The sequence below is a fragment of the Meleagris gallopavo genome, chromosome Z, assembly GCF_905368555.1.
Source record: "Meleagris gallopavo chromosome Z, MGAL_WU_HG_1.1, whole genome shotgun sequence".
Classification (NCBI taxonomy): domain Eukaryota; kingdom Metazoa; phylum Chordata; class Aves; order Galliformes; family Phasianidae; genus Meleagris; species Meleagris gallopavo.
Genome location: NC_139435.1, coordinates 21,127,755 through 21,153,790, shown reverse-complemented (window position 1 = coordinate 21,153,790; position 26,036 = coordinate 21,127,755). Strand labels below are relative to the sequence as shown.

Below are 26,036 nucleotides of genomic sequence, written 5' to 3'. Positions count from 1 at the left end.
ATTTCAATTCAACAAAACATTGTATCCACTTTACTGCTACTGTTTACATCAAACTGACCTTCTGGGAGAAGGAGTTCGTGAAGACTTTCTCTTTGTTCCTTTGGATGTTTTAGGAGACTTAGAAAGACTTCTACTCTTCCTCTTGCGCCTTTCTCTGTATGACAAAAAATTCCACATCAGCAAAAACCAACAAATAATAAACTCAGGAATTGTACAAAATCTCTTAAAAAGAACTGTCACAACAGCTAAGTAAATATTTCTCAGTTTAACATTATATATAATGATTTCTACACTACACAAAGCAGAACTTTTTCATGTTTCAGAGCGTTGGGAAAAGGGAGAATGCAAGCATGAAGTACAAAAAAAGACTCTGTCATTTCAGATTTTAGTTTTATGCTTACCCACCCATGCTTGTACTTAAACCTGACAAATGAAACGTTTACCAGTACTCTATTAAATAAGAACTTCTTCAATCAGGAGAAGATTTGAATTGAATGAGGAGCCCCATCAAGACAAAAGGTATAACTTCAGCAATATGAACTTCAGAACTTAGAATTAAATACTCAGGATCACCAGAATTTCAGATCAGCATGACTGAAGTTCAGAAGCAAATACTGCATAATGAAGCTCAAGCTATTGTCAAAATTAAAAGGCTATTTTATATTTATTCTTCGCTTAACAGTCTATGCTCAACAAACACAGCTCAAAACAGCTTCTTTATACAGATGCATTTGCTTAGTTTCTATTCTGGAATCTGGTTTTGAATACAACAGAGCATTTATTAGCTGGTTAACATACACTGTTAAAATACATAAAAAACCGAGGAAGTAAACTTCGTTCAACAAAAATGCAAAACCTCTAGCTATCAAAGTAAGATAACTTTCTCTTCATGGAATAGGGAAAGGTAACAGGAAGAACTACTGATGAAGAGCAGGAAAGATAAAAACCAGCTGAGAGCACATTTCAACATATTCCACAAAAGATACAATTATGGATCCCAGCATCTGCAATTAACATCTAATTTCTCTGATGTTTATAAAGTCCAAGGAATCAAATGTTATTAGATGAATCACAGAAGGATATATTAAAACATGTTTTTTAAAACTAAATAGATTCATACTCAGACAATTTCATCTAGCCTAAACTTCTGAAGGACAAGAGCTTCACAGGAAAAAGTTTCAGAGATAATTTTGTTTAGTAGGCTCTTAAGATTGATTTGATGTTTGGTAAACAGAAATATAAAGTAGTCGCAAGGTTACACTGAGATAACACTGGTTTACTGTTAACACACCTCATCTTGAACACCCCCACATTTATCAGTACATTTTTTCATATAACGAAACTGGAAATGCATTTTTATCCATGGATCAAATGGATATTTACATTGCTTTCTTGCGTGTCTGTGAATAACTAGGCAACTTAATTGTGTTCAAACAATATCAAAACTGTATTTTCAGATACTGATTTTCAAGTGCCAAGCAGGCAAATTCAATCACCAAAATAAACAGACTCCCTTATTTACAAACTAACTGGGGCTTAGCAGTCTAAACTTATTGTCAGATACTTCTTGAGACAGTAATAGTTACTGAAGTTGGAAGAGCTCCGTGAAATTCACCTAACCCTATTCCAGACCTCAATCAAAACAAGGTCAACCACAGCACATTACTCAAGGACACAATTAGTCAGGCTTTGCGTATCTCTATGGACTGAATCTCCTCAGTCTTCCTGGGCTTCCCCGAAAATAAAACAGAAAACAACAAAACACCACCACAATTTAAGCATTAGAAAAAAATATTTTTCTGTATTTCAATATTGCAAAATCACAGAATGTCAGGGATTGGAAGAAACCCTGAAAGATCACCTAGTCCTACCCCCTGTCGGTGCAGGAACACCTAGATCAGGTCACACATGAACATGTTCAGGAGGGTTTTGAATGTCTCCAGAGAAGGAGAACCCACAAACTCTCCGGGCAGCCTGTTCCAGTGTTCTGTTACCCTCAAATATGAGAAAAAACTTCACTATATGTGGAACCTCCTATGTTCCAGACTGCACCCACAGCCTCTTGTCCTGTCAATAGATATCAATGAGAAAAGCCTGGCTCCAACTTCCTGACACTCACTCTTTACCTATTTATAAATATTAATGAGGTCACCCCCCCATCTCCTCCAAATTAGAGAGACCCAGCTCCCTCAGCCTTTCCTTGTAAGGGAGATGCTCCACTCCCTTAATCATCTTTGTGGCTCTGCACTGGACTCTCTCAAGCAGTTCCCTGTCCTTCTTGAACTGAGGACTCCAGAACCGGACACAACACTCCAGATGCAATCTCACCAGGGCAGAGTGGAGGGGAAGGAGAATCCCTCTCAACCTACTAACTACACCACTTCTAACACACCCAAGGATGCCACTGGCCTTCTACGCCACAAGGGCACAGTGCTGGCTCATGGTCATCTTGCTGTCCATCAGGACCCCCAGCTCTCTTCCCCCTACGCTGCTCTCCACAGTTCAGTCCCTAACCTATATTGGTACGTGGTTGTTTTTGACCAGATGCAAGACTCAACACTTGTCCTTGCTATATTTCATTAAATTTCCCTCTGCCCAATTCTCCAGCCTATCCAGGACTTGATGGATGTCAGCACAGCTTTCTGGCCTATCAGTCACTCGTCCCAGCTTTATGTCATCAGCAAACTTGCTGACAGTGCATTCTATTCCCTCATCCAGTCGTTAATGAATATACTGAGAAGTACCGGTCCTAGTACTGACCCTTGAAGGACTCCACGAGACAGTGGCCTTCAACTAAACTCAGCCCCATTGACCACAACTCTCTGGCTTCCTTCCTTCAGCCAGTTCACCTCAGTCCACCTCAACACCTTGACTGTCCAGATCACAATGTGCCTACTTCCTTTAGCTCCTTCACTGGCCACCAAGAAGAATCTGGCTCCACTCTTCTTACACTCTTTATTTACACTCTCCCACTAGAAACTTGTATGTATTCCTAGAACATTCCTCAGCCTCCTCCTCTCCAGAATAAAGAAACCCAGCTCTCTCAGACTCTCCTTGTAAGACTGGTGCTCAAAGACACTTCATCAGCTTTGTGGCTCTTCAGTGGATGTATTCCAGTTAGGTCTGTTTCTCTCTTGTACTTGGAAGGCCCAGAACTGGACACCAGATTCCAGATCCGGCACCACCAGCACTGAGGAAAGGCAACGAGTCACCTTCCTTGTCTGCTCACAACACTTTTCTCTAGAAAGAGCAGCTCAGCACACTGCTGTCCTTCTTGACTGCAGGGGTGCATTGCTGGCTCATGTTCCCCTTGGGATGCATCAGAACCATCAGTTCTTTTTCTGCCAGCTGGCCTTCCAGTCAAGCAGCACTCTTGCTGTACTGGTCTCCGGAGCTATTCCTGCCCATATGCAGGACTCAGCACAGCCTTTTGTTCAGCTCCAGCTCATTTTTTAAGTCTGTTGATGTTCCTTTGAATGGCAGCACAGCCCTTTTACATACTACCAGCTCCTACCAGTTCAGTATTGTCTGCAGACTTGCTGAGAGTTCAGTCCCACTGGCTAGGCCATTGATGATGTTCACCAGAACTAGCTCCAGTACTGCCACCTGGAGTATAAGACCACTGATTGCTCTTTTTTTCAGTTAGACTAGCTGTTCTGAAGAGATTGTTTCAATTTCGGAGTGGTCCGATTGGAAGAGTCTGTGATTTTTGTGGGTCCTTTCCAACCCAGCATATTCAATGACTCTATACGAGTAACCAAGAAATTATACATTGATGACTCATAGTTTCATCAGGACAATGTGTGATGCCCCTCCATTAAAACATTTGTTGGTTCCAACACAGAGAAATGGCACAACAGCCATCTACTTACTGCCCTCAAATACTATACTGTATATTTAAGTGAAAGGCAAGAACCAGCAGCCCGACAACAAACTACTTCTTCCAGGTATGATACAGATTTCTTTGTAATTCAATTTACTTCACTGGGAAATATACTAAACAAAAGAACAAAAACTGAATTATCAAGATGGTAGTACTGACACGTGAAAAAGAGACTTATTTCGTTGTGCTGGTAAGTTCAAAAAAGCATTAAAAAAATGCAAAATAACAAACCTGCTGGAGCTACGCGATCTTCTTGAAGAGCTATAGCTTCTTGGGGGAGTTCTGGATCTCTTATCTTTCTTCTTTTTATCATCTCTCTCTTTTTCTCGCTCCCTCTCCTTATCCCAATCTTTTTCCTTTTCTTTTTCTCTGTCTTTCTCTTTGTCCCCTCCCTTGTCCTTATCTCCCTCCCTATCCTTTGCCTTCTCTCTATCTTTCTCCCCATCTTTGTCATCATCTTTTTCCTTGTTCTGATCTACATCTTCCCTGTCTTTTTCCTTCTCATCTTTTTCCTTTTCCCTCTCCTTGTCCCTGTCTCTATCCCTATCTTTGACTCTCTCTCGATCTTTGTTTCGATCTTTGTCTTTATCCCTGTCCTTATCCCTGTTTCTCTCTTTATCTCTCTCTCTTTCCCTTTCTTTGTCTCTATCCCGGTCTCTTTCCTTCTCCTTGTCTCGGTCTCTCTCCTTTTCTTTGGTCTTTTCTTTTTCCTTGACCTTTTCTTTGTCTCTTTTCTTGTCCCTGTGAAAAGCCAAACACAAATCCATTAACTCATCTCAGAATTTCCTAATAAAAACTACAACTAAGTCTTAGTATACAGCAACTGCTCAAGAGAAACTATGTCTGTTGAAAAATAACTATTATGCAAAATTCTACTTTTCCACTCAAGTTTAACACAAAGGGGAGACTACATAGCTAGGAAATGTCTGGAAATTAGCAATCAAATTCATTTGTACTGAGCAATGGTACTAAAGTTTCTTTACTTCATAATTCTTATTATACATAGACAGATATTCTACATTTTCTCAGGACTGAGACAAACACTACCATTTCTAAATCCACTTCATACTAAAATTGGATCCATATAACATAGACAGGAAATTAACCAGCCCCATATGAATACTGACAGAAACCTCAATTCTACAGTGCTCTATCACATAAACATCCTGGAACTGCTTGCAAATCCAACACCAGTAAATACAGAGAAACCAAAACCAGGAGTTAAATTTCACTGATTAAATTCTCTCAAAAGGCAAATGTAAGGTCAAAACTCAAGACAATTCAATCATCTGTAATTTAATCAGGAATTTGAAAATTATCTAACTGTAAGAAAGTTATATGTTTATATGTCAGTAAATACATAAGCGAGGGTAACAGATCAAGTCAACTTCTATAGAACAAGCAAAATTACACCTGTTCATAAAAAGAAAAGATTGTGAGAAAAACTTATGCATGTATTCTAGTAACCAAGGCAAATAAAAAAACTGATTAAGTTATAGCTTTAGCTGGAATACTACACTACCTTGTGGCAGAGGATTATTAGAAAGCACAAGACTCCAAACCATCTCACCTAGTGGACATGCACATAAGCTGCCTCAAGGACATACAAAAATCAATAGTTGTTTAGACAAACAGGACAAAGCACATTATAAGAAGGTGATCAATAGGCTTTTCACATCCACAGGAACCAGACTGAATTGCTGTTTCTTTCAGTATTGGTATCTAGCCCAAGAATTTGAAAGATTCCCAAAAAGACTCATTCAGACTGGAAAGACCCAACGCACAGCTCCCACCTTTCTTCATTCGATCAAGTCTCTCCTTATATATTTCTTCAACTCCTAATGCACAGCAGATTGTTTTATGTTCCTTATCTATTCAGGTTCTGGCAAACACTTTTTCACATATCTCACAGAAACAATCTAAGTCCATAAAGACGAGATAGTGTGCTATCCCTACAATAGCAATGGATTTCATAATGCCACCAGAAGCACCTTCCAGTTAGTTATTATACACATTTCACTGGACTTGCTCCTTACAGTCAGTAGATATCTTAAAAAAGTCTGTCAGACAAGTGCAAGAGAGAACCAAAAACATTTTGTCAGCTGTCAACAAAGCCTAACTACATAAAGTACTCCTAACTGCTCCCACCAAGGTCCAGAAGATTCACAGTTCTCTTTTCCACAACACTTCTCTCAGTAAAAAAAGAGCTATGAAGCTCCCCTTAAATGAGTTGGGGCATTAAAGAGATGAAAGAAGAAAATTACCAAGTTTTCTACTATGAAGCTACTTCCACATCCACATTATAAATATTGTGCTGGAATTTCATAGGAAATCAGTGAATTTCCCAGTGCATGAAAAAGGGAAAATATAATCCCCATTTTTAAAAACAGAAAAAAAAGAACTACAGTGCAGTCAGTCTCACCTCTCTGCCTGGCAAGACTGTGGAGCAGATCCCCCTGGAAACCATGCTAAAGCATATGGCAGAGACTAAAGGGGATAGCCAGCACAGTTTCCCTAAGGATAAATCATGCCCAACAAATTTGGTGTCCTACTATAATGGAATTACAGCATTGTTGGAAAAGGGTAGAGAACTGATGTAATCAGCCTTGACTTGTGCAAAGCATTTTATACTTTCCTGCATGACATTCTTGTCTCTAAAATGGAGACACATGTATTTGACAGACCACTCAATAGATAAGGAATTGGCTAAACAGTCACACTCAGAGGGCTGCAGTCAATGGCTTGGGGTCAAAGGAGGGAGCAGTGATGCCTGGCGTTCCTCAGGGGTCAGTGTCGGGATCGATACTGTTTAACACCTTTGTCAGTGACATGGACAGCAGGATTGAATGCAACCTCAGCAAGTCTGAATGACATCCAGAGGGACCCTGAAAGGCTTGAGGAGAAGGTCTCCGTGAATCTCAAAGTTCAACAAGGCCAAGTGCATGGTCCTGCACCTGGATTAGGACAATCCCAAACATGAATACAGGCTGGGTGGGTGCCCTGATAGACAAGTCCCGCAGAAAAGTACTGAGGGGCAGTGGTGGACAAAAAACTGACATGGGTGGGTTGGCAATGTACTCTCGAAGCCCAAAAAGCCAATCATATTCTGAGCTACATCAGAAGTATCCCAGCAGCTGCCCTGCTCTCAAGACCCCACTTGGAATACTGCATTCCTGTTGGAGGCTTCACCATACAAAAGACATGGAGCTGTTAAGAGTGGCTCCAGAAGAAAGTCTGCAAAACTCAACAGAGGGCTAGAGCATCTCTCTACAAAGACAGACTGAGAAAGCTGGGGCTGTTCAGCCTATAGAAGAGAAGGCTCAGGGAAACCTTAGAGAAGCCTTCCAATAATTAAAGAAGGTCCACAAGAAAGATGGAGAGAGATTCTTTATCAGAGAATGTTGTGAAAGGACAAGGGCTAATGCTCTTAAACTAAAAGAGGGTAAATTTAGATTAGATATACCTTCTTTATTCAGAGGGTGCTAAGGCAGGGGAATAGGTTGCCCAGAGAAGCTGTGGATGTGAATAGTCCCTCAGGGGTCAGTCCTGGGGCCGGTGCTCTTCATCATCTTCATCTGTGACAGATGATGGCATCGAGTGCACCCTCAGTGAGTTTGGATGACACCAAGCTGAGCACTGCAGTCGCTACGCTGGGAGGAAGGGAAGCCATCCAGAGGAACCTGGACAGGCTGGAGAAGTTGGCCCATGAAAACCTAATGAAGGCCAAGTGCAGACAGACTAGGAGAAAAACCCCTTGAGAACAGCCTGCGGAGAAGGACTTGGGGGTCCTGGAGGATGAGAAGCTGGACATGAGCCAGCAGTGTATGCTTGCAGCCTGGAAGGCCAACTGTGTTCTGGGCTGCATTAAAAAAGGGGTGGCCAGCAGGGAGAGGGAGGTGATTGTCTCCCTCTACTCGGCTCTTGTGAGGCCCCATCTGCAGTACTGCGTCCAGGCCTGGGGCCTCCAGTACAGGAAGGACGTGGAGCTCTTGGAGCGGGTCCAGAGGAGGGCCACTAAGATGATCAGAGGGCTGGAGCACCTCTCCTGTGAGGAAAGGTTGAGGGAACTGGGCTTGTTTAGCTTGGAGAAGAGAAGGCTCCAAGGAGACCTCATTGTGACTTTCCAGTACTTGAAGAGAGCATATAAACAGGAGGGGGAAACAGCTGTTTACATGGGTGAATAGTGATAGGACAAGGGGGAATGTTTTTAAACTGAGACAGGGGAGGTCTAGATTAGATATTAGGAGGAAGTTTTTCACCTAGAAGGTGGTGGTGACACACTGGAGTAAGTTGCCCAAGGAGGTTGTGGATGCCCCATCCCTGGAGGCATTCAAGGCCAGGCTGGATGTGGCTTTGGGCAGCCTGGTCTGGTGGTTGGTGACCCTGGGCATAGCAGGAGGCTGAATGAGATGATCATTGTGGTCCTTTTCAACCGAGGCCATTCTATGATTCCTTGAACCATCTCTGGGAGTGTTCAAGGTCAGGCTGTACAGGGCTTTGGGCAACCTCATCTACTGAAAGGTATCCCTTCCCAAGGCAGCGGGGTTGGAACTAGATTATTTTTAAAGGTCCTTTCCAACCCAAGCCATTTGATAATTTTACACAGGTACACACATGGAAACAGGACTTCTATACAGAAGTTTAGGTACTTCGATATAAAAATTGATGTTCTGTTCTTCTGCCTCACAAAGCCTAGGGACAAGATAAAGCATTTATGCTCCATGCTTTACCATTGCCTAAAACATTTATTAGATTTTTTCAAAAATCTCGTACTGCTAGCTAAGAAGAACAATATCATTTCTTAGGAATGGAAACTCACCGAGAACGAGACCGACTTCTTGATTTTCGCCTTTCCCTAGATCTAGATCGTTTTTTCAGGGGACTTCTGGATCTGCGCCTGTCCTTGTGTCTTGAGAGTGATCTGTTGCCAGACCGACTTCTATATGAACAAGATCAAAAAGAATACTTTAATATTGAAACTTCATAAAAATTAGGTCAATCGAAACAGGAAAAAGATATAATAAAGAAAAGATATAATCCCACCTCACTAAGAAAAATTACATAGGGTGGCATTTCAATAGTTCAGTGCCTAACATTTTTACAAATAAGCTTACTTAAAATTTAAACTGTTGCATATGCTCTTTTTGAGATTCATCATCTAAGTATTAAGTTTTATTAATATTCTGGAAAAATCACAGTGAGATAGCTTTTCTTAGAAAATTAAAGTATATAAGACCTAAGATCAGCTTGTAAAAACAGTTTTTTCTCCCTCAGGTCCAATCATTTATTGCAGTTTTGGTCACTTGGTTGGTTCTCCAAATAAAAAACAAAACCTGTGGTTCAGAATCCAGATAAGTTATCACCTCAGATGGAAGGATCTGTGAGCATAGATTTAACAATTCTCAAGATACAGAATGAAAATTTACTTCATGATGAAAAATGATGAAAAAAAAAGGAATGAAAATAATGTGCAGAAGCTCCAACAGAAATCCAACTAAACGTTTCTGACAAAAATATTTAGATCACTCCAGAAGTAATGCCTCCTATTTATTCCCATGTAAACTATAACCAACACAAAGAGCATAATAACGCTACTGGGTATAGCAAATTCTCAGTTACTTTTCAACACAGTCAATACCATTAGCTATGCATTTTTAAGAGCGATGAACAAAAGCCTCCATCCTGCAATCCTCAGAATCTGCAAGGCTGTCTGAATTGTCTTTCACATCGCTGTCAGCCCTGCTGAAACATACTATCCAAGGCCTCACTGTAATCACATCCACTGTTTGGTCTCCATAAACATTCAGCAAGCACCAATGAACATCAATGGGTGCCATTTTTTCCTGCATGGAGAAATTCAATGACAAAGATTTGCTTTGCACACATTTCCTTATCAGACACCATTTTGTCAGACTGTCCCCCTGCTGCCATCTGTCACATGGCAACAAAACAATGGAATATTGGTGGCAAACCCCAAGCTCTAGTGACATACCACCAACATTCAGCTTAGATGTTGCAGGCCAACATAATAGAATAAGAGTCATTACTTTTGGAGCACTCCTGATATACAGTACAGTCTCAGATTTGATAATGAAAACAGAACTTCTAATAATTACTAAACTCTGTTTTCCCCAGTATTCACCATTTTTGGAAGATTGTATTCCTAAGAAAATTAAAATAAAGAGGTGAATTTGAATATTAAATTTCAACCAACACACTACTTGAATACTTTGCCTGAAAGGTTCATCTACAACGAAGTTCAACTTACCAAAAACAGAAAAGCCATGCATATTACTCAATAAATCCTGAAGAACAGGAAGACAGAAAAAATAACAGATCTACCTGTCTTCTGCAGCTCAAGACATACAGAATAAGGATATACCAGGAGAGGAAAGGCAACCCTTTTTTAGCTACTGCTTTGCTCCACACATCAGTGTAGCGCAGAAACTAACTTCAGGGCAAATGAATTACAACTTAGCCAAAATAAGCTCCTAAATAAAATTTGTACCATAAAGATGAAAGAGATACATGGAGACACAGAACAATGGTAAGGATATTTTATTCTTAGGGATGCATTTGCTTCAGTGGATCAATCTTGCTCTTTTTGCAGCATGTAATTAAGATTGCTGGTAACAGACGCAAATTATGTTTTTAAAAAGTGGTATCAATAGATATTTGAAAGCACAGATTTCTTAAAATGAGGAATGCAGGTTTATTTTCTAAAACTCAATCTAATTTGTGTTGTTACAAAACAGCGCAGACATTGCTGGAATGTTACACTAACACAGCTTTTCAGTCATATCCCATGCTACAGAAACAACAGAGCAACAGAAACAGCTTGCAATAAGGAAGTGACCAAATGACTATTCTTGCATTAAAAAGGTGCCCAATGGTCTGATGTCAACAGATAATGCACTCTGTTGTCCTTCTGCTATAAAACCAAAACCTGCACTTTCCATATTTCACTGGGAGTACAATCCATGTAGTGTGCGCCTCTACTCAAGCTTTTCTTTATATATTGTGTTCTCCCAGTCAATAATTTCTCACAATGTGAGAAAAGATGCAACAAAGTTGTTTCTGCAACGTGGACAACTTACCTTTCTAAAGCGTAAACTATCTAATAAATTTTGAGTGTCTTTTTTGACACCAAACACGTCAAATACTTTTAGATTGATTACATAAATGCTCAGAAGTCACTGAAAAAATACAAACCATTTTCAGGACATGTCTGTAAGCATCACATATCAATACTGCCTCATTCATGGGAAATAAATTTATGGACTAATTTTAACAGTGATCTAGTTGCTTCATTTCCTCCTACACTCCAAATCTGTTTCAGAAGTTAATAAATTTAGCAAAGCAAACAAACTGAAGAAAGCAAAACTGCCCCTTGAGCCTTTTTCCCTTGGTTTCTAAAAAATTTAGCCACATTTCCATTACAGTAGACAGAAATACTGGTTTTATTAATTCCGTGTTTAGAAGTTCAAGACAGCAGGGGAGCTTTGTAATAGCAAAACCAGTCAACCTATCAGTTTAGAGTAGAGTTAACAGTAAAAAATGTTCTGGCCATATAATGCAGATAACTATTAGTTTTTAAAACACAGAGGTCATAGAATGAAATTCACTATGTAGCACTAATGTGTCTATATATAACATCTAGTGTGTTTTTACTGAATGTAATCTTGAAAATACTAGAGCAAAAGAGTATCTGTTCAGAGACAAAGATTGCAATTACTGTGATCTGACCAATATAAGCTATTCACGTATTCCATAGCAATACTTACTTAGAAAATAATTTCAGTACTGAAGAAAAATAGTATCATCTCTTATTACAAAAGAAGAAAAAACCTACCTGTGTTTTGAATGTGATCTTTTCCTTCTAGATCGGGATTTTGAGCTAGACCTGGATTCTGAACGAGAATGGGAACGAGATCGACCGCCTTTTCTTTCACTGCTCTTTCCAGACTCTGAGAGGAAAAAACCACTTTGCAGTGTAAGCTCAGAACATTTAAAGATCCCAGTTAACAATCTGGCACAAGTGGAATGTACCACATATAGTACAATGGGCCTACTCTTTGCACATCTTCCTTCTTTGCAAATATCCTTCAGAAACATCCAAGAAAGTCATTGCATATACTCGTTGAGTGCAGCCATCCTGCAGCAGTACACATAAATCAGATAATTATAAACAGCTAGCTCTAATAGGAAAGGGATTTATGTTGCTGCCACAATGCACAAGATTACAACATGTTTGCCTCTTGGTATATTATTAATGTAACTATTTAGAAAAGAGATAATAACCTGAAAAGAATAGAGTAAATTAGAATACAGGCCATAATTTTCAAAACAAGCATAAGATATAAATTATAATACTTTCTTGGTCTTTTAGATATTTACACTACTGTACAAATACTCAAATTATAATTCACAAGGAGAGGAAGGGATGGAGAGAAAAGGTTGAAAAGTTTGATTCAAAGGCCAGGAAGCCACCAGTGACCTCAGGAGACTTTGGTTTGGACTCTTTTTAAAAGATTACTGTTCTGCTGCTTTACACTGAGGAAATGTTAGAGCTATTTTTATTCCAATGCCAAAAATGAAAAAAAACTCAACTCTCTCCAAAAACAAGACTCCCCATAATCTAATGTACATACACTGAAGTCTGAATTTGTTAATAAAATGACAAAACCTCACTGATCTAGAGAAAAAGGATGATCTCAATAAGGTTAACAAAATCAGATTGTTTTATGCTGTGATTTAGAAATCAGAACAATTCTGCAAAAATCAACGCTGAATAGCACCATCTAACTTCTCAACCCGTAAGAGGTCTTCCTCCTAGACCAGCCATTTCAGTGTTAACAGAGATCAGGCAACTAATATGGATGAAAAAGAGTCCATTACAACGCAACTGTTTTACCCAAATTCATTTTCTGATCCTATTTGCTTTATAGATGCTCAGTCTTCAGCCACCATGAAAAAAAGCACAGCAACAGGGACAAAAGTAATCTGCTACAAATTAAGAAAGCATAATATTGGTGCTTTGACCTGAATGCTAGCTCTCTCTAATCATGAAACCATGGCACTAATTTGTGCTAAAGAACGAAACAAAGCATAAAGCAATTTCATGGTAAATGTTTTTATGTACTTTCAACTTAAAGAAGCAGCAACATTCAATGCATTTGCATTGTCCTCCTGTTCCTGAAAATGCTCAGTAAGCATGTATGTGAAGATAATACATGACAAAATAAAAAAGCCAACTTCTGCTGCTCTGTTACATGAAGGCAATTGTGATTATTTTCATTTCTTCCTACACGCGTTATTCAGCTACAAGTAACCTTTTCCTGTGTCTGAAAGTGCTCTTAATAGCATGTACCAAGATGTAGAAAGAACATGTCTGTCAGGTACTAAATGTAATATACCTACCTGGCTCAATAGCAGCAGATATGAAAGACTGAGCTTCCCTTACTCTCTTCATCACTTCTTCCAGTTCCTTGGCAGCAGCCTGCGGTGTCATTTCAGGAGGCTTCACTATTGCATTATTGGAGTGATTTATTCTAAATTAAGGACAAATAAAACATTTATTTCACAAATACTTGAAAAAAAAAATGAAAAATAAGAAAGGAAACCATCACAAATTCCATGTCTGACTAAAAATTTCGAAGTTAGTAAACTACATACTTTTCATAATGCTCATCTGCTGTCTAAAAACATGAAATGTGTGCCTTCTATTCCTTTCAAGTATTTTAAATAAATGAGGTACACCATTTCTGTGTCATTTTGAATAAATAAAGGTTCAAGTCTAGGAATCTAGCTTTCTATTTTAGATTAAATTTTAAACTTAAAACTCATTACAGCGTCATCTATATATGATGACTCCGGTCAGTTGTTGCGGTTTAGAAAGAGTCAAAGAGCACAGCTGAAGTAAAATATATAATGAAAAGCTTTATCAGCACCAACGACCTTGCAGATTCTCTCCTCGTTAAAGCATTCATTACCTCAAGATTAAATATAAACATTCTTCTTAGAGGAAGTTATATCCAATTTTGAAATCAGAGTTTATAAAAGTGTTCTAGTTTGCTAGCAATAGATCCTTATATTGATAAAATATGCATTACTGTCTCTTCCTGCAGAATCAGAATCATAAATATATAAGAATACTGAGAAATCTCTCGTTCAATAAACATATGGATAATTAATTTCTTACTTTAGTGGCCTGTCTCCAAACATAACTCCATTAAAGGCAAGAGCTCGAGGTACAGAATTCTGGTCTGCAAATTCCACAAAAGCAAATCGTGTTGGTTGAGTCTCATCTCCTGCCATTCGCACAAATTTGACTTCTCCAACTTGCTTAAAGAATTCAAGCAGCTGATCAGCTGTTGTGGTCTAGAAACAGTCAAAGAGCACAGTTGAAGTAAAATATAATGAAAAGTGATCATACAATGTATTAGGTAATAAAAAATTTCTACGTTTCGGTAAAACATCTTCCCATGGTTTCACAGATCACACAAATTTGGCTATTTTACTTTTTTTTTTTTAAGACAGACTTTTTTTTTCTTTAATCTACAGAAAACACTACAAGTTAAAATATTGCAACCAAAAGCACTACATTTAGGATATAAATAAACTTGCACAGGATTCTGAGCTTTTTCAAGCAACCTCTCTGAAATAACTGATACAGAATTTACTTATACACGTATGTCCAAGCTACTACTGCTACTACGACTTTTAATCAATTAAAAAAAAAAAACCAATATCAGAACACTTAGCTTTTATTATCTGTTTTTCTACTAGCTTACAACTCATTTGATTTTACTGCAATCCACTGAACTTTTACACTCTAACAGCTACTTCAGCAACCAAATAAAACCCCCAAACAAATACTACTACTGCCATCCATCAAAGCAATTGCTTTTCGATCAATAATTACTGAAAATAAATACTTCAGACCTTCAGACACCGAGCTTTTCTATCACAGAAACGTGAAGATTCTCAGGCTGATTTTGCAACTTCCATTGGGAGAAATCATTAACCTTCTACTGTAGTTCAGGTGAATTCCTTTTTACTGTGATTAAGATCTGCACAGTATTATAGTGAAGGACAGCTATCACGATCTCATGTCTTCTAGGGTATTATTCAGCTAGTATAACACAGTTGGTCAACACACACAATCTTATGTATGTATGTATGTATGTATGTATCCTCAATTCTGCTGCACTGTGATTTTTCCTGCTAGAGTGACTTCCACTATCTGATCTGACCTCCTGGTTGGTGCAGGAGCATTCAGAATTAGAAATATCACTAGTAACCAAAAAGCATGATTTGTTTCTTTGTTTAAATTGACATCATCTAACGAGAGCTCCTGTGATTATAATTCACAAATAACAATTCTTGTCTTCCATTAGTATTTCGCAGTAAAAAATTTAAAAAAAAAAAAAAAAAAAAAGCTACCTGTGAATTCAAATTTCCAACATAAACTGTTCTCCTGATTTCATCAATTTTGGATGGGTCCACATTCCCCATTATTGGTGGCTGGGGTATTTCTCCCAGTGCAGTAATGTTAGGGTCCAATGCTGCTGCTGGTATTGCTCCCAAAGTGCCAAGTGAAACACCAAGCTGTAAAAGACAGAGAGAATATGGCACAGTCCTTGATTTCCAAAATATTATTTACCCTTAGGCAAAACAACAAAAATATATCTGCAGCCTTCTGGGAATGGTTTCATTTTCCCTGATATACGCACAACATATTTTTTTTCATGTTATAAAATGATCATCGCAGATGACAGTAAGAGGCAGTGTAAATAGCTTTTCCTCACTTACAGAGTGATCCATAAAATTAGCTGAAAAGAATAAAAAAAGCTCTTAATATATATTTCTATTCTATTTTTAGATTTTTTGAATATCAAACATACTTTATAAAAGTTTTAACATGAGTTAAATACTTTCCTTTTCAAATGTATCACCTGACAATGTTATGCCACAGAGTAGAAAGTACAAATCAGCACGAATGATCGAATTTATGAAGTTTTCTGTATCACCAGCTGTTTTACACAACTAAGTATATTGCACTAGTATATAAAAACAATTTCAAGACTCAGTAAGTGCCATTTACCTCAGCTTGCTACTGTCTAGAACACAAAATTTAAATAGAAATGGAATACTGATCAGTAATACCCTCGTTTTTAAAAAGCAATCTCTTCAAAGCAGCTAGTCTAGCTGTAAAAGCCAATCAGTGGTGTTCTATGTTCCAGTTGACCATCCTGAACAATTTGTTGAACTTCATCGATGGCCTATCCGGTGGGACTGAACACACTCTCAGCAAGCCTGCAGACAATACAGAACAAGGAAGGGGTGGTAGTACACCAAAGGGCTATGCATATGGGCAGGAATAGCTCCGGAGACCAGTACAGCAAGAGTGCTGCTTGACTGGAAGGCCAGCTGGCAGAAAAAGAACTGATGGTTCTGATGCATCCCAAGGGGAACATGAGCCAGCAATGCACCCCTGCAATCAAGAAGGACAGCAGTGTGCTGAGCTGCTCTTTCTAGAGAAAAGTGTTGTGAGCAGACAAGGAAGGTGACTCGTTGCCTTTCCTCAGTGCTGGTGGTGCCGGATCTGGAATCTGGTGTCCAGTTCTGGGCCTTCCAAGTACAAGAGAGAAACAGACCTAACTGGAATACATCCACTGAAGAGCCACAAAGCTGATGAAGTGTCTTTGAGCACCAGTCTTACAAGGAGAGTCTGAGAGAGCTGGGTTTCTTTATTCTGGAGAGGAGGAGGCTGAGGAATGTTCTAGGAATACATACAAGTTTCTAGTGGGAGAGTGTAAATAAAGAGTGTAAGAAGAGTGGAGCCAGATTCTTCTTGGTGGCCAGTGAAGGAGCTAGAGAAAATGGAAAAGCAGTGTTCACCTTGTTCACATGATTAATTCTGAAGTATTACATCTGTAAACCTGAGTTCCCTCGAGAAATTTACAGATGATCCACACGCAGTGCATGATTTATAGCTTTAGCTAAGTAAACTATCTCCTTGCCTTAAAAGTCTTATACTGCCAAGCAGAAACGCTTTCAAACCAGAAGGATTACCAATGGTAAACAAGGACTCTCTAGAGAAACATGCTCTCAGCACATGAAATAACTGTAATCCAGAGCAGCATTTTTTAAGTTTCTGTCCTATAATTACAACAAAAGCTAATTTCCCTGGCAGAAATGCTGGTACTGAGTTTTTCATAAAACACTGTACTTTACATTCTAAACTTTGCTCATAGGTAATGTATAAACATGCTATGTAGGTAATGCAGAAACACAGTAATGCATAAGCAGAACAAACATGAAAGAAGCATTTCAAAGGTTTAAGATAACTGGTACTGCTACCTGTTGTTATCCTTCCAGTCTTCCAATGAGAGCTTCATCATTAGTTTCTCTTAGACAAGGAAAGGGGCAATCCTGAGTTCTTCTTTTTACAACAGACTTGTTAAAATTTGTAAACCAGATAGACCAAGGGAGCTGTTCTGAAAAAACAATTGTATTCTATACCCCTCACCAACCTGAAAAAAGCTATGTCAAATCATACTTCTTCAGTAAGAGACCATATAACACTAGCATAATGTAAAAGAATGGAAATGCAATGCCAATAGTAGCTCTTTGGGCTGCAGCACAGATTTAGACAAGCTTCAGGCAAGATAATAGGCAACTCTAAACTGTAGTTAACTGAATAACGAAGCCCCTCAAACAGTTGGCTGGAGAAAAAAGCAAGGGAACAAGACCTGAATCTTTTCCCCCAGAATCCCAATCCAAAGCACCAGTGTTTCACATCCTTTGCTAAGCTCAGTACAGTGTGTCAGGCTGATGTGGGTCAAACAAACTCACCCTCATTCCATTAGTGAATTTGTCATGCTTCTCAAGAGGTACAATAGGTGCCAGAGAGAACCCAGAAAGACAAAGAATCACACAGATAAACTGGAATGTACAGTCAAAAGCAAAAAGAGTATTATCAGATTACTAGTTCAGAGGCTGTACATTTTCCAGGCAAAGGTAGCTCATCTGACAAATTACAACCTTCCCTTTGCTGGACAGTTACTTCCTAGAGAATGAAGACAATATGGCTCTTGTTTTACTGGCTACTGAAGTTATAAAAAAAATTACTAAGAAAACACTACTAAGCTGGTCTGCTGAGTTCTTGGTTTGTATTTTATTTCTTACACAAAAAGAAGCTGCTTTTCTAACAGGTGAAATTTGTGTTAGAAATTAGCAGCAAGACACTAGTTTGCTTTTTGTAACAAAAGACAAAACTACTCTGCTTGCTGAAATCATCCTTTTATTATTGAACAGAAATTGTCAGACAACTTGCCTTCCTCTTTGATAGTCTAGTATTCACCAATAATTTATTAAATATGTATATAAAAAGAGAGTCAATTTACCTTAGATGGTTAGTTTAGAAACAAATGTATCCAAATCCCAGCAGTAATTATGTTTGAATAGCAGCAATTATGTGTAAGTAAGCGTATTTGAGTTTATGAAATACCTAAATTATTACTTCAGCTAACAGTGAGTGTAATATCATTATCATATAATTTTACAGAAAAAAAAGCCAGCATCCTTGTGAATTAAAGATGATTTTCAATGCCATGTGATTTCTTTTATACAGTGACATTTAAGAACTATAAATTAAATCTGACTGTTGACTCTGGTCCTGTGGTTTCAGGGTAAAAGTTGGATGGTCTTAAATAGCTGTTGGAGCACAAGCTTTAAAAAAGATACTGCTCTCAGTGCAGATTTATTAAATACTGCAGCAGAAAAACATAATTTACACAGTGTTTTAACAGAAGGGAAGAAAGAAGTAGTAAACTAAATATTCATTTCTTCTAGGATGCTTACCAGTATCAGCTAAGAATAGCAAGTGGGAATAACAGTTCTGGTAATTGAGACAAATGGGGAATCATTAAAGGAAAGGTAAATTTTGGATACTGTATTTAAATTAAAACAAAAAAACAAGCTACTGATACTACTGTACACAGCTGCAACACGTTTGGAAAACTGAAGACTTTCATCTTCAAATAATATGGAGTAATTATAGGCCTGTCAGCCTCACCTCCGTCCCTGGAAAGGTGATGGAACAGCTTGTGCTGGATACCATCTCCAGACAACTGGGAGAAAAGGAGGTTATCAGGAGTAGTCAGCATGGGTTCACCAAGGGGAGGTCGTGCTCGACCAACTTGGTGGCCTTCTATGATGCTGTCACATGCTGGGTGGATGGGGGAAGAGCGGTAGATGTAATCTACCTTGATTTTAGAAAGGCGTTTGATACTGTCTCCCACGACATCCTTATAACAAAGCTGAGGAAGTGTGGGATAGACGAGTGGACAGTGAGGTGGGTTGAGAACTGGCTGACTGGCAGAGCGCAGAGGGTCGTCGTTGGTGGTGCAGAGTCTGGCTGGAGACCTGTAACCAGTGGTGTCCCCCAGGGGTCTGTGCTGGGTCCGGTCTTGTTCAACATCTTCATCAGTGACCTTGATGAGGGGATAGTGGCCACCCTCAGCAAGTTTGCTGATGATACGAAGTTGGGAGGATTGGCTGACACGCCTGAAGGCTGTGCTGCCATTCAGCGAGACCTGGACAGGCTGGAGAGCTGGGCAGTAAGAAACCGGATGAGGTTCAACACAAGCAAGTGTAGGGTCTTACACCTAGGGAGGAAGAATTGCATGCACCAATACAGGCTGGGGGATGAGCTGCTGGAGAGGAGCTCTGCAGAGAGGGACCTGGGCGTCCTGGTGGACGACAGATTGGCCATGAGCCAGCAGTGTGCCCTCGTGGCCAAAAAGGCCAATGGCATTCTGGGGTGCATTAAAAAGAGCGTGTCCAGCAGGTCGAGGGAGGTGATCCTCCCCCTCTACTCTGCCCTGGTAAGGCCTCATCTGGAGTACTGTGTCCAGTTCTGGGCTCCCCAGTACAAAAAAGACAGGGATCTCTTGGAAAGAGTCCAGCGGAGGGCCACAAAGATGGTGAAGGGCCTGGAGCATCTCCCCTATGAAGAAAGGCTAAGTAAACTGGGTCTGTTTAGCCTTGAGAAAAGAAGACTGAGAGGGGACCTGATCCAGGTTTATAAATATCTGAGGTGTGGCGGCCATAGTGGTGAGGCCAGTCTCTTTTCAGTGGTACGTGGAGACAGGACGAGGGGAAACGGACATAAGCTGCAGCATAGGAAGTTTCGCACGAATGTGCGTAAGAACTTCTTCACGGTGAGGGTGACGGAGCACTGGAACAGGCTGCCCAGGGAGGTTGTGGAGTCTCCTTCTCTGGAGATATTCAAGTCTCGCCTGGACGCCTACCTGTGCGACCTGGTGTAGGGAACCTGCTTTGGCAGGGGGGTTGGTCTCGATGATCTCTAGAGGTCCCTTCCAACCCCTACAATTCTGTGATTCTGTGATTCTGTGATTCAATGACGCCAAGCCCAGTTTTTCTGAAGCAGGCTTTGCTATTTCCAGAATTTTCCCTGAACCAGGCACTACTGCCGGATGATGTCAAGAAAAGCTTACAGAAGCAGATGGGAACTGAGAAGCAGCAGCAGCAGCAGCAGGTAGCTCCTGAGCTTTCTGTAGTGAAAAAATTGCTAGGTAAACAGTCAAAAGCCGTGACAGAGGGATATTAAATAATAGCATCCCAAGATAACATTTCAACTATGCCAATTAAGCTATTATGCTTTAACTAACTTTTAGGAAGTGGACAGTATTGCCAGTGGATCAAATTAATGAGTCTAGGAAGAGACAAGAGGGGCACAATCAAAATCAATATTCACCCACTATTCTGTAATTTAAAAATACAAAAGGAACACTCAGGAAAAGTTAGGCACAGACATCTCTGTGATCTACCTTCAAAAGGGGCACTACAGCTAAGCCCTCAATGACTTGACATACAAGAGGACAACATCAATGTAGCATACATAGCTTTTATTCTCATAACATAAAAAATGCTGTTCAACAGAGATGAAATCAGAAATCAAACAGCATCTGAATTTTACTTACTGTTGTTAAAGGTGTTGGTGTAGGTATTGGAAGCAACCCTGCACCAGGCATCAGGCTTGTCATAGTAGGAGCAGGTGCCAATAGAGAAAGGGCTTTGGCTTCATCTGGGATTTTACCTGAAGAAGCAAATGAAAGCATTATACAGAGCTGGAACACTACACAAATGTTACTCTTACTATTATTTTATAATTACCCTTGCATTTAAAAAGGTAATAAATAAGAATGAATCTATCTACCAGATCCTTACAAAGAAACAAATAAGAACTTAAGATTTTCCTTTTACCCTGCTCTACTAGGAAAAACAAAAGTGAGAAAAACTTCAAAGAATAGTAAACTCATTAATGGATCATTATTTTAAAAACTGAATATGTACACAATTATTTAACACTTTGAGCTATGGGTCACCTGTACTGGAAACTTAATGTTCATGAACCAAACGATATCAAGCATGGACGCTTTCCCAGGGCGGTGCTTTCACGGTGATCGAAAGTTGTTTTACACATGACAACCGTTCGTGTTGGCTGCATCACTAATAGCACACAGAACATCAGATACAGAAAAGAAGAACATTTTTTAAAGTTTAATCCCCAGAAATGGCAAATAACCAAATCAGTAAAAGAAAAAAAAAAAAGAAAAAACATGTATGAGCTAACTGAAATTTGTGCTTTTTTCTCTACTTTGAGGTACCTACTTTTGATGTAAAAATAAATAAAAATTAAATAAAAGCTACTGTGATTCAATACACATTGCAAGTGAACTTGGGGGTATGGAAAGGAAGAAAAATCTAGATTTGTACTGTCTTACATTCTAAGTCATCTCAGTTTATCTGAAACTTTCATGAATTAGCTGTAAATTTAATGACGTTGAAGAAAATTCTAACCGATCAACTAAGCAATCCATATTTTCCTAAACTATGTGTTTTGTACCATTTCAACCACATTATATTCTCCCTATTATGCTAACAGTTTAAATAATAAGTAAACTGCCCTAAACACAGGTTTCATTCAAATTTACTTATAATAAGTTAAATTAACCCCATAAAGTCTTCAAAAATTAGAAGTTGTATATATAAATATAGATTAATAGTAATGTAATAGATAAAACAATTAAATGTGTCTATTAGATTTGAAATGCCAAGGAGTCTAAACTAGAACAAACACTAAACACCCAAAAGAAAACCTACAGCAGCAACTTCTGCTTATACCAGGTATCAATTATCCTGTTTCCAAAACTCCTGACATAATTGTATATATGCTAACTACTGAGCCCTTTGTTATTACCACAGGCATTTTAACAAAGTTTTTATGTAAACATTTTTCTAATAGTCAAAGTATCTCCACCACTTTTCTTTGAATAAAACTATCTGTTTTATCTGTTAATCTCTAACTTCAATAAAAATCAAAATACTAGGTAAGTTTCAAAATGCTGTGTAGTTTTAACTGTATGAGTTTCAATAAAACCTACAGGAATTACACTACTTTTAAAAAAATAAAGACAAAGTATTGCAAACCAGTACTACAGATCTGCAGCAGAGACTGGGTTACAACTGGATGTGACCAAAAAACAAAACATATCTAAATGAAAATTAATTTATATGTAGCATACATGAATAGAAAAGATAAAATAACAGTACCCATTTTTCTCTCATGCCTCCTATTTACATTATTTTATTTATGTTTAGTTTTGAGGCACCTTGCTCCTTAACATGTAACAAACCACTTGATTTTTCTATCTAAAGGAGAAAAATAGGAAAATAATTAGCACTCAAGAATTAACTGTGCAATAACGTCTTCCAGGGCTTTTTAAAAAACATGCATGAATCTGAGTCATCACAATAATGTTCAGCACTCATCATGAAGTCACGCATGCAAGGAGAGGTGCACCTGATCTGCCTGACTGCTCGCAAGAATTGGGTACTTCACTGCATATCCTGCCTACTATGTAGCTAACTAAACAGGCTTTCAAATATACAGTTCTACTAACTGTGCATGCAAATTAGGCATACAGTCATATACCAGTTCTTCTGAAAACCAAAGTATTGAAGTGCTTTCAGATGATTGATGAACTAGGCCATTAACTACCAGACATCTTCATGAATAGCCAGCTTCTTGCAATTAACCACATCCTCATGCAGGTTTCCATAGAATCTACACATGTGGATCAAGTAAATTCAGTGACAAAAAAGGCTTCTAAAACGGTGTCTGCACTCTTTTGATCCTTGGCCAACAACGTACATAAGCATATGCCTAATTTAAGTATGCACTTACATACAGCCAATACAATACACAATTAATCAGATAAATTTTTCAGATGCTTAAGGCATTTAGCCCTTTGAAACAGGAATGGAGTTAGGCACATAATTAACAGACAGCAAGTTAAATTCAGAGAATTAAATACGAGCCTAAACTTTAAGCACATGGGCCATCTTACTGAAGTAATATGAATTACTCATTTGCTCAAACACTGCTTAAAGAATCAGGTGAACACTTTCAGTTAAGCCACCTATAATAGAAGTTCAAAGAGAGAAGAGTACACACGTCTAAATAATAACAAGCTAGCAGCATTATTTCCAGAATAACTACGGTGCCCAACAATGTAGTGTTTTGCTTTAATAGAAACTCCATTTGGTCAGTTCCACATGATAGAGAAAGATCTGTCCGTGCCTTTTTTTTTTTTTTTTTTTCCTCCCCCCAGAACTACTGTCTTTTCACAGGTTCTTCCTCCAGCTTTTAAGAGCAGCTCAAACTTTGAATCAACTTTATAGAAAATAAACTATGGGCAAATCTACCTTCCTGAATAAATTAATATGTGAGGCCAACTAACCTCTTAACTTAAAAACAGCCTTTATGTTTTGGAGCTTTATCTCTATAAACTTATTAGTAAGAGAATATGAGCCCACAAGACACAAAATATGTGGCTTGTGAAAAGCCAAACTAGGAAACTTTCAAAACTGTTTAAGAAAACTGATCTGGTTTTAAAACTCATGCTTTGAAACTCAAGCTAAATGGAAATGAGCTAAAAATATTTATTTTCTAATAATGGAAACAGATAAAAATGTCACATATATATCAGATCTGCAGAAATATTTCTTGGATGCTTTTGACTGTTCAGTAAAAGATTCTGTGATCATTTACTTCATTCCTCTCTGCTTTGCAACGGGATCTGGTAGTAAACGTAGATTGGCTCCACACTGCTTAGAGGTATCTCAGGCTTCATTTTAGAGGAGTGGTCTTGTTCTAAATACATGTTACAATTGTTACTTTCTTGTCTTAGACAACCTGGTTCATATCAGCAATCATTTGGCTAAGTGCTCCAGAGAAATGTTAGTGTTAAGCAGGTAGTAAACTTTTTTTTTTTCCTTCCATGTGTGCAGAAGAAAATAATTTCCTGTTCTTCACACTTAAACTATGTGCTTAATCCTCGCTGTAGAACAGCCTCAGCAGTAGATTTGTTTTAAAGACATCTTTTGCTCACATCTACTTTAAACATAATTTAAAAGTTATTTTCCTGCCTGTTAAGTCAGTGGCCAATGTACACTTCAAAATAACTTCCGTGCAATCCAGTTCATGACTCTTATTGGATTTAGCAGCACTGATTAAAGAGATTAAAACTACTGGCAATTGCCTCAACTGCCACAGATAAATCCAAGAGAGATCATGAAGCAAAGCTCTTCCCCGTTTACAGCTTGGTACATTACCCAAGTGAAACCAATTGGTATTAACACACTTAGCTGAGAAGAGCAATGCCTGAGGATGAGACACACCTGGCCCACCGTTTCTGCTTCAGGGATTCCATTTCAATGGAAGAAGTAAGAACATCACCTAGAGATGACAACCTTCTCAATCACTCCAGCACCAACTGCCAGGGCTTGTGTGATGACTGAGAAGACTTTTAAAAAAATAAAATGTCTTCTTCAGATAACAACCAGTGAAGCATGTATAAGTGCAATACATACATACATACACACGCATACAGAACTGATTCAGTCTTCCCACAAACAACAGTTTTAAAAGACAATGTGCCTCACATAACACATTCTAATCAAAAACTCAGGCTGCGTTTGTACTTATGAGTGGTAAATAGTTTTTCTGAGGATGACATTTTCTGCTACTGAACTCACTGGAGCAAGATTTCATCGGAAGCAAGTATTTCAAGACATTCAATATCCAAGAAATTTCAATTTCAGAAATAATTACTATAAACTCTTTATGTTAGACATAAACGGAAAGCCTTCTTTTAAACAGACCATGCAATCTAAATAAAACTACTCTGCTAAGAGGGACAAACAGCAGAGAAAGATTATGACTGTATTCTGTAAAGTTAATGTCCCCAGAAAGTAAGATGTCTTAACTGTCTTTTCCAAGAGGAAATCATAAAGCATAACATACGAAAGAATGCATCTTAAAACTCATATATTTTACACTATTCCAGTCTTCTGTTCCAGTGTGCTCATCTGCTGAATTCAGATGCTTAAACGTACTCCAAATGGAATTTATCCAAAATTTGCAGCATAAAACTCAACTAGTCACACTTTGCCGGATACCATCCACCATTCATAAGCAGCTTCAGGTCAAACTTCAGAATGAAACACTGTGAACCCTTTACAAAACACCATTTTTACAGAACTGAGGTACCAGTTCACAAGTACAAGGGAAAGAGATTTAACAAAACAAAAAGGGACAAAATAAAATAAAAACAAAATAAAACAAAATAATAGTAATAAAAAAAAAAAAAAAAAAAAGGAAAGAAAGCAAAATAAAATAAAAACAGAGACAGGGCGTCCATCTTCAGCAGGCCAGACTTCGATCTCATTTCCCCCATGAAGGTTTCACTTGACGGCAGGTTTAGTGGCATGGCAAACAATGCCTAACTCAGGCAAGTGTAACAGGTCTGCCTTGGCCAGTCTAGTCATCTAATAATGCACAAATATCACACAGAGAAAACATACAAAACCAAATTAATAGTCAAAATCCATCTACTAGATAATGTGGACATAAAATTTAGAATGATTAGGGTGGCATCTTTGTTATCTTTCAACCTTTGCATTCTCAAAGTATAACATTTAAAGAAAAAGCTATTCATACACACAAAGGAAAGTCACATTTTGACAGCTTGATAGAGTTACTTCATTTTACAATTAC

The 26,036-nt window shown here is 38.5% G+C and overlaps 1 protein-coding gene across 4 annotated transcripts in view; it reads right to left on the bottom strand.

The window, feature by feature from the left end:
- Positions 1–26,036, bottom strand: part of SREK1 (splicing regulatory glutamic acid and lysine rich protein 1) — a 46,420-nt gene that overhangs the window by 7,466 nt on the left and 12,918 nt on the right. For 2 of the 4 annotated variants that reach the window (XM_085212672.1, XM_085212673.1), the window contains 9 exons: positions 21,301–25,807; positions 20,896–21,011; positions 15,329–15,493; positions 14,085–14,263; positions 13,304–13,434; positions 11,736–11,850; positions 8,703–8,822; positions 4,115–4,624; positions 59–154 (listed from right to left, as the gene is read on the bottom strand). In XM_085212672.1, the coding sequence (XP_085068798.1) occupies positions 59–154; positions 4,115–4,624; positions 8,703–8,822; positions 11,736–11,850; positions 13,304–13,434; positions 14,085–14,263; positions 15,329–15,493; positions 20,896–20,958 (1,379 nt within the window). In that variant the 5' untranslated portion in view covers positions 20,959–21,011; positions 21,301–25,807. The remainder of the gene's footprint in view (positions 1–58; positions 155–4,114; positions 4,625–8,702; positions 8,823–11,735; positions 11,851–13,303; positions 13,435–14,084; positions 14,264–15,328; positions 15,494–20,895; positions 21,012–21,300; positions 25,808–26,036) is intronic. The other 2 variants (XM_085212674.1, XM_085212671.1) reach the window with 2 other exon arrangements.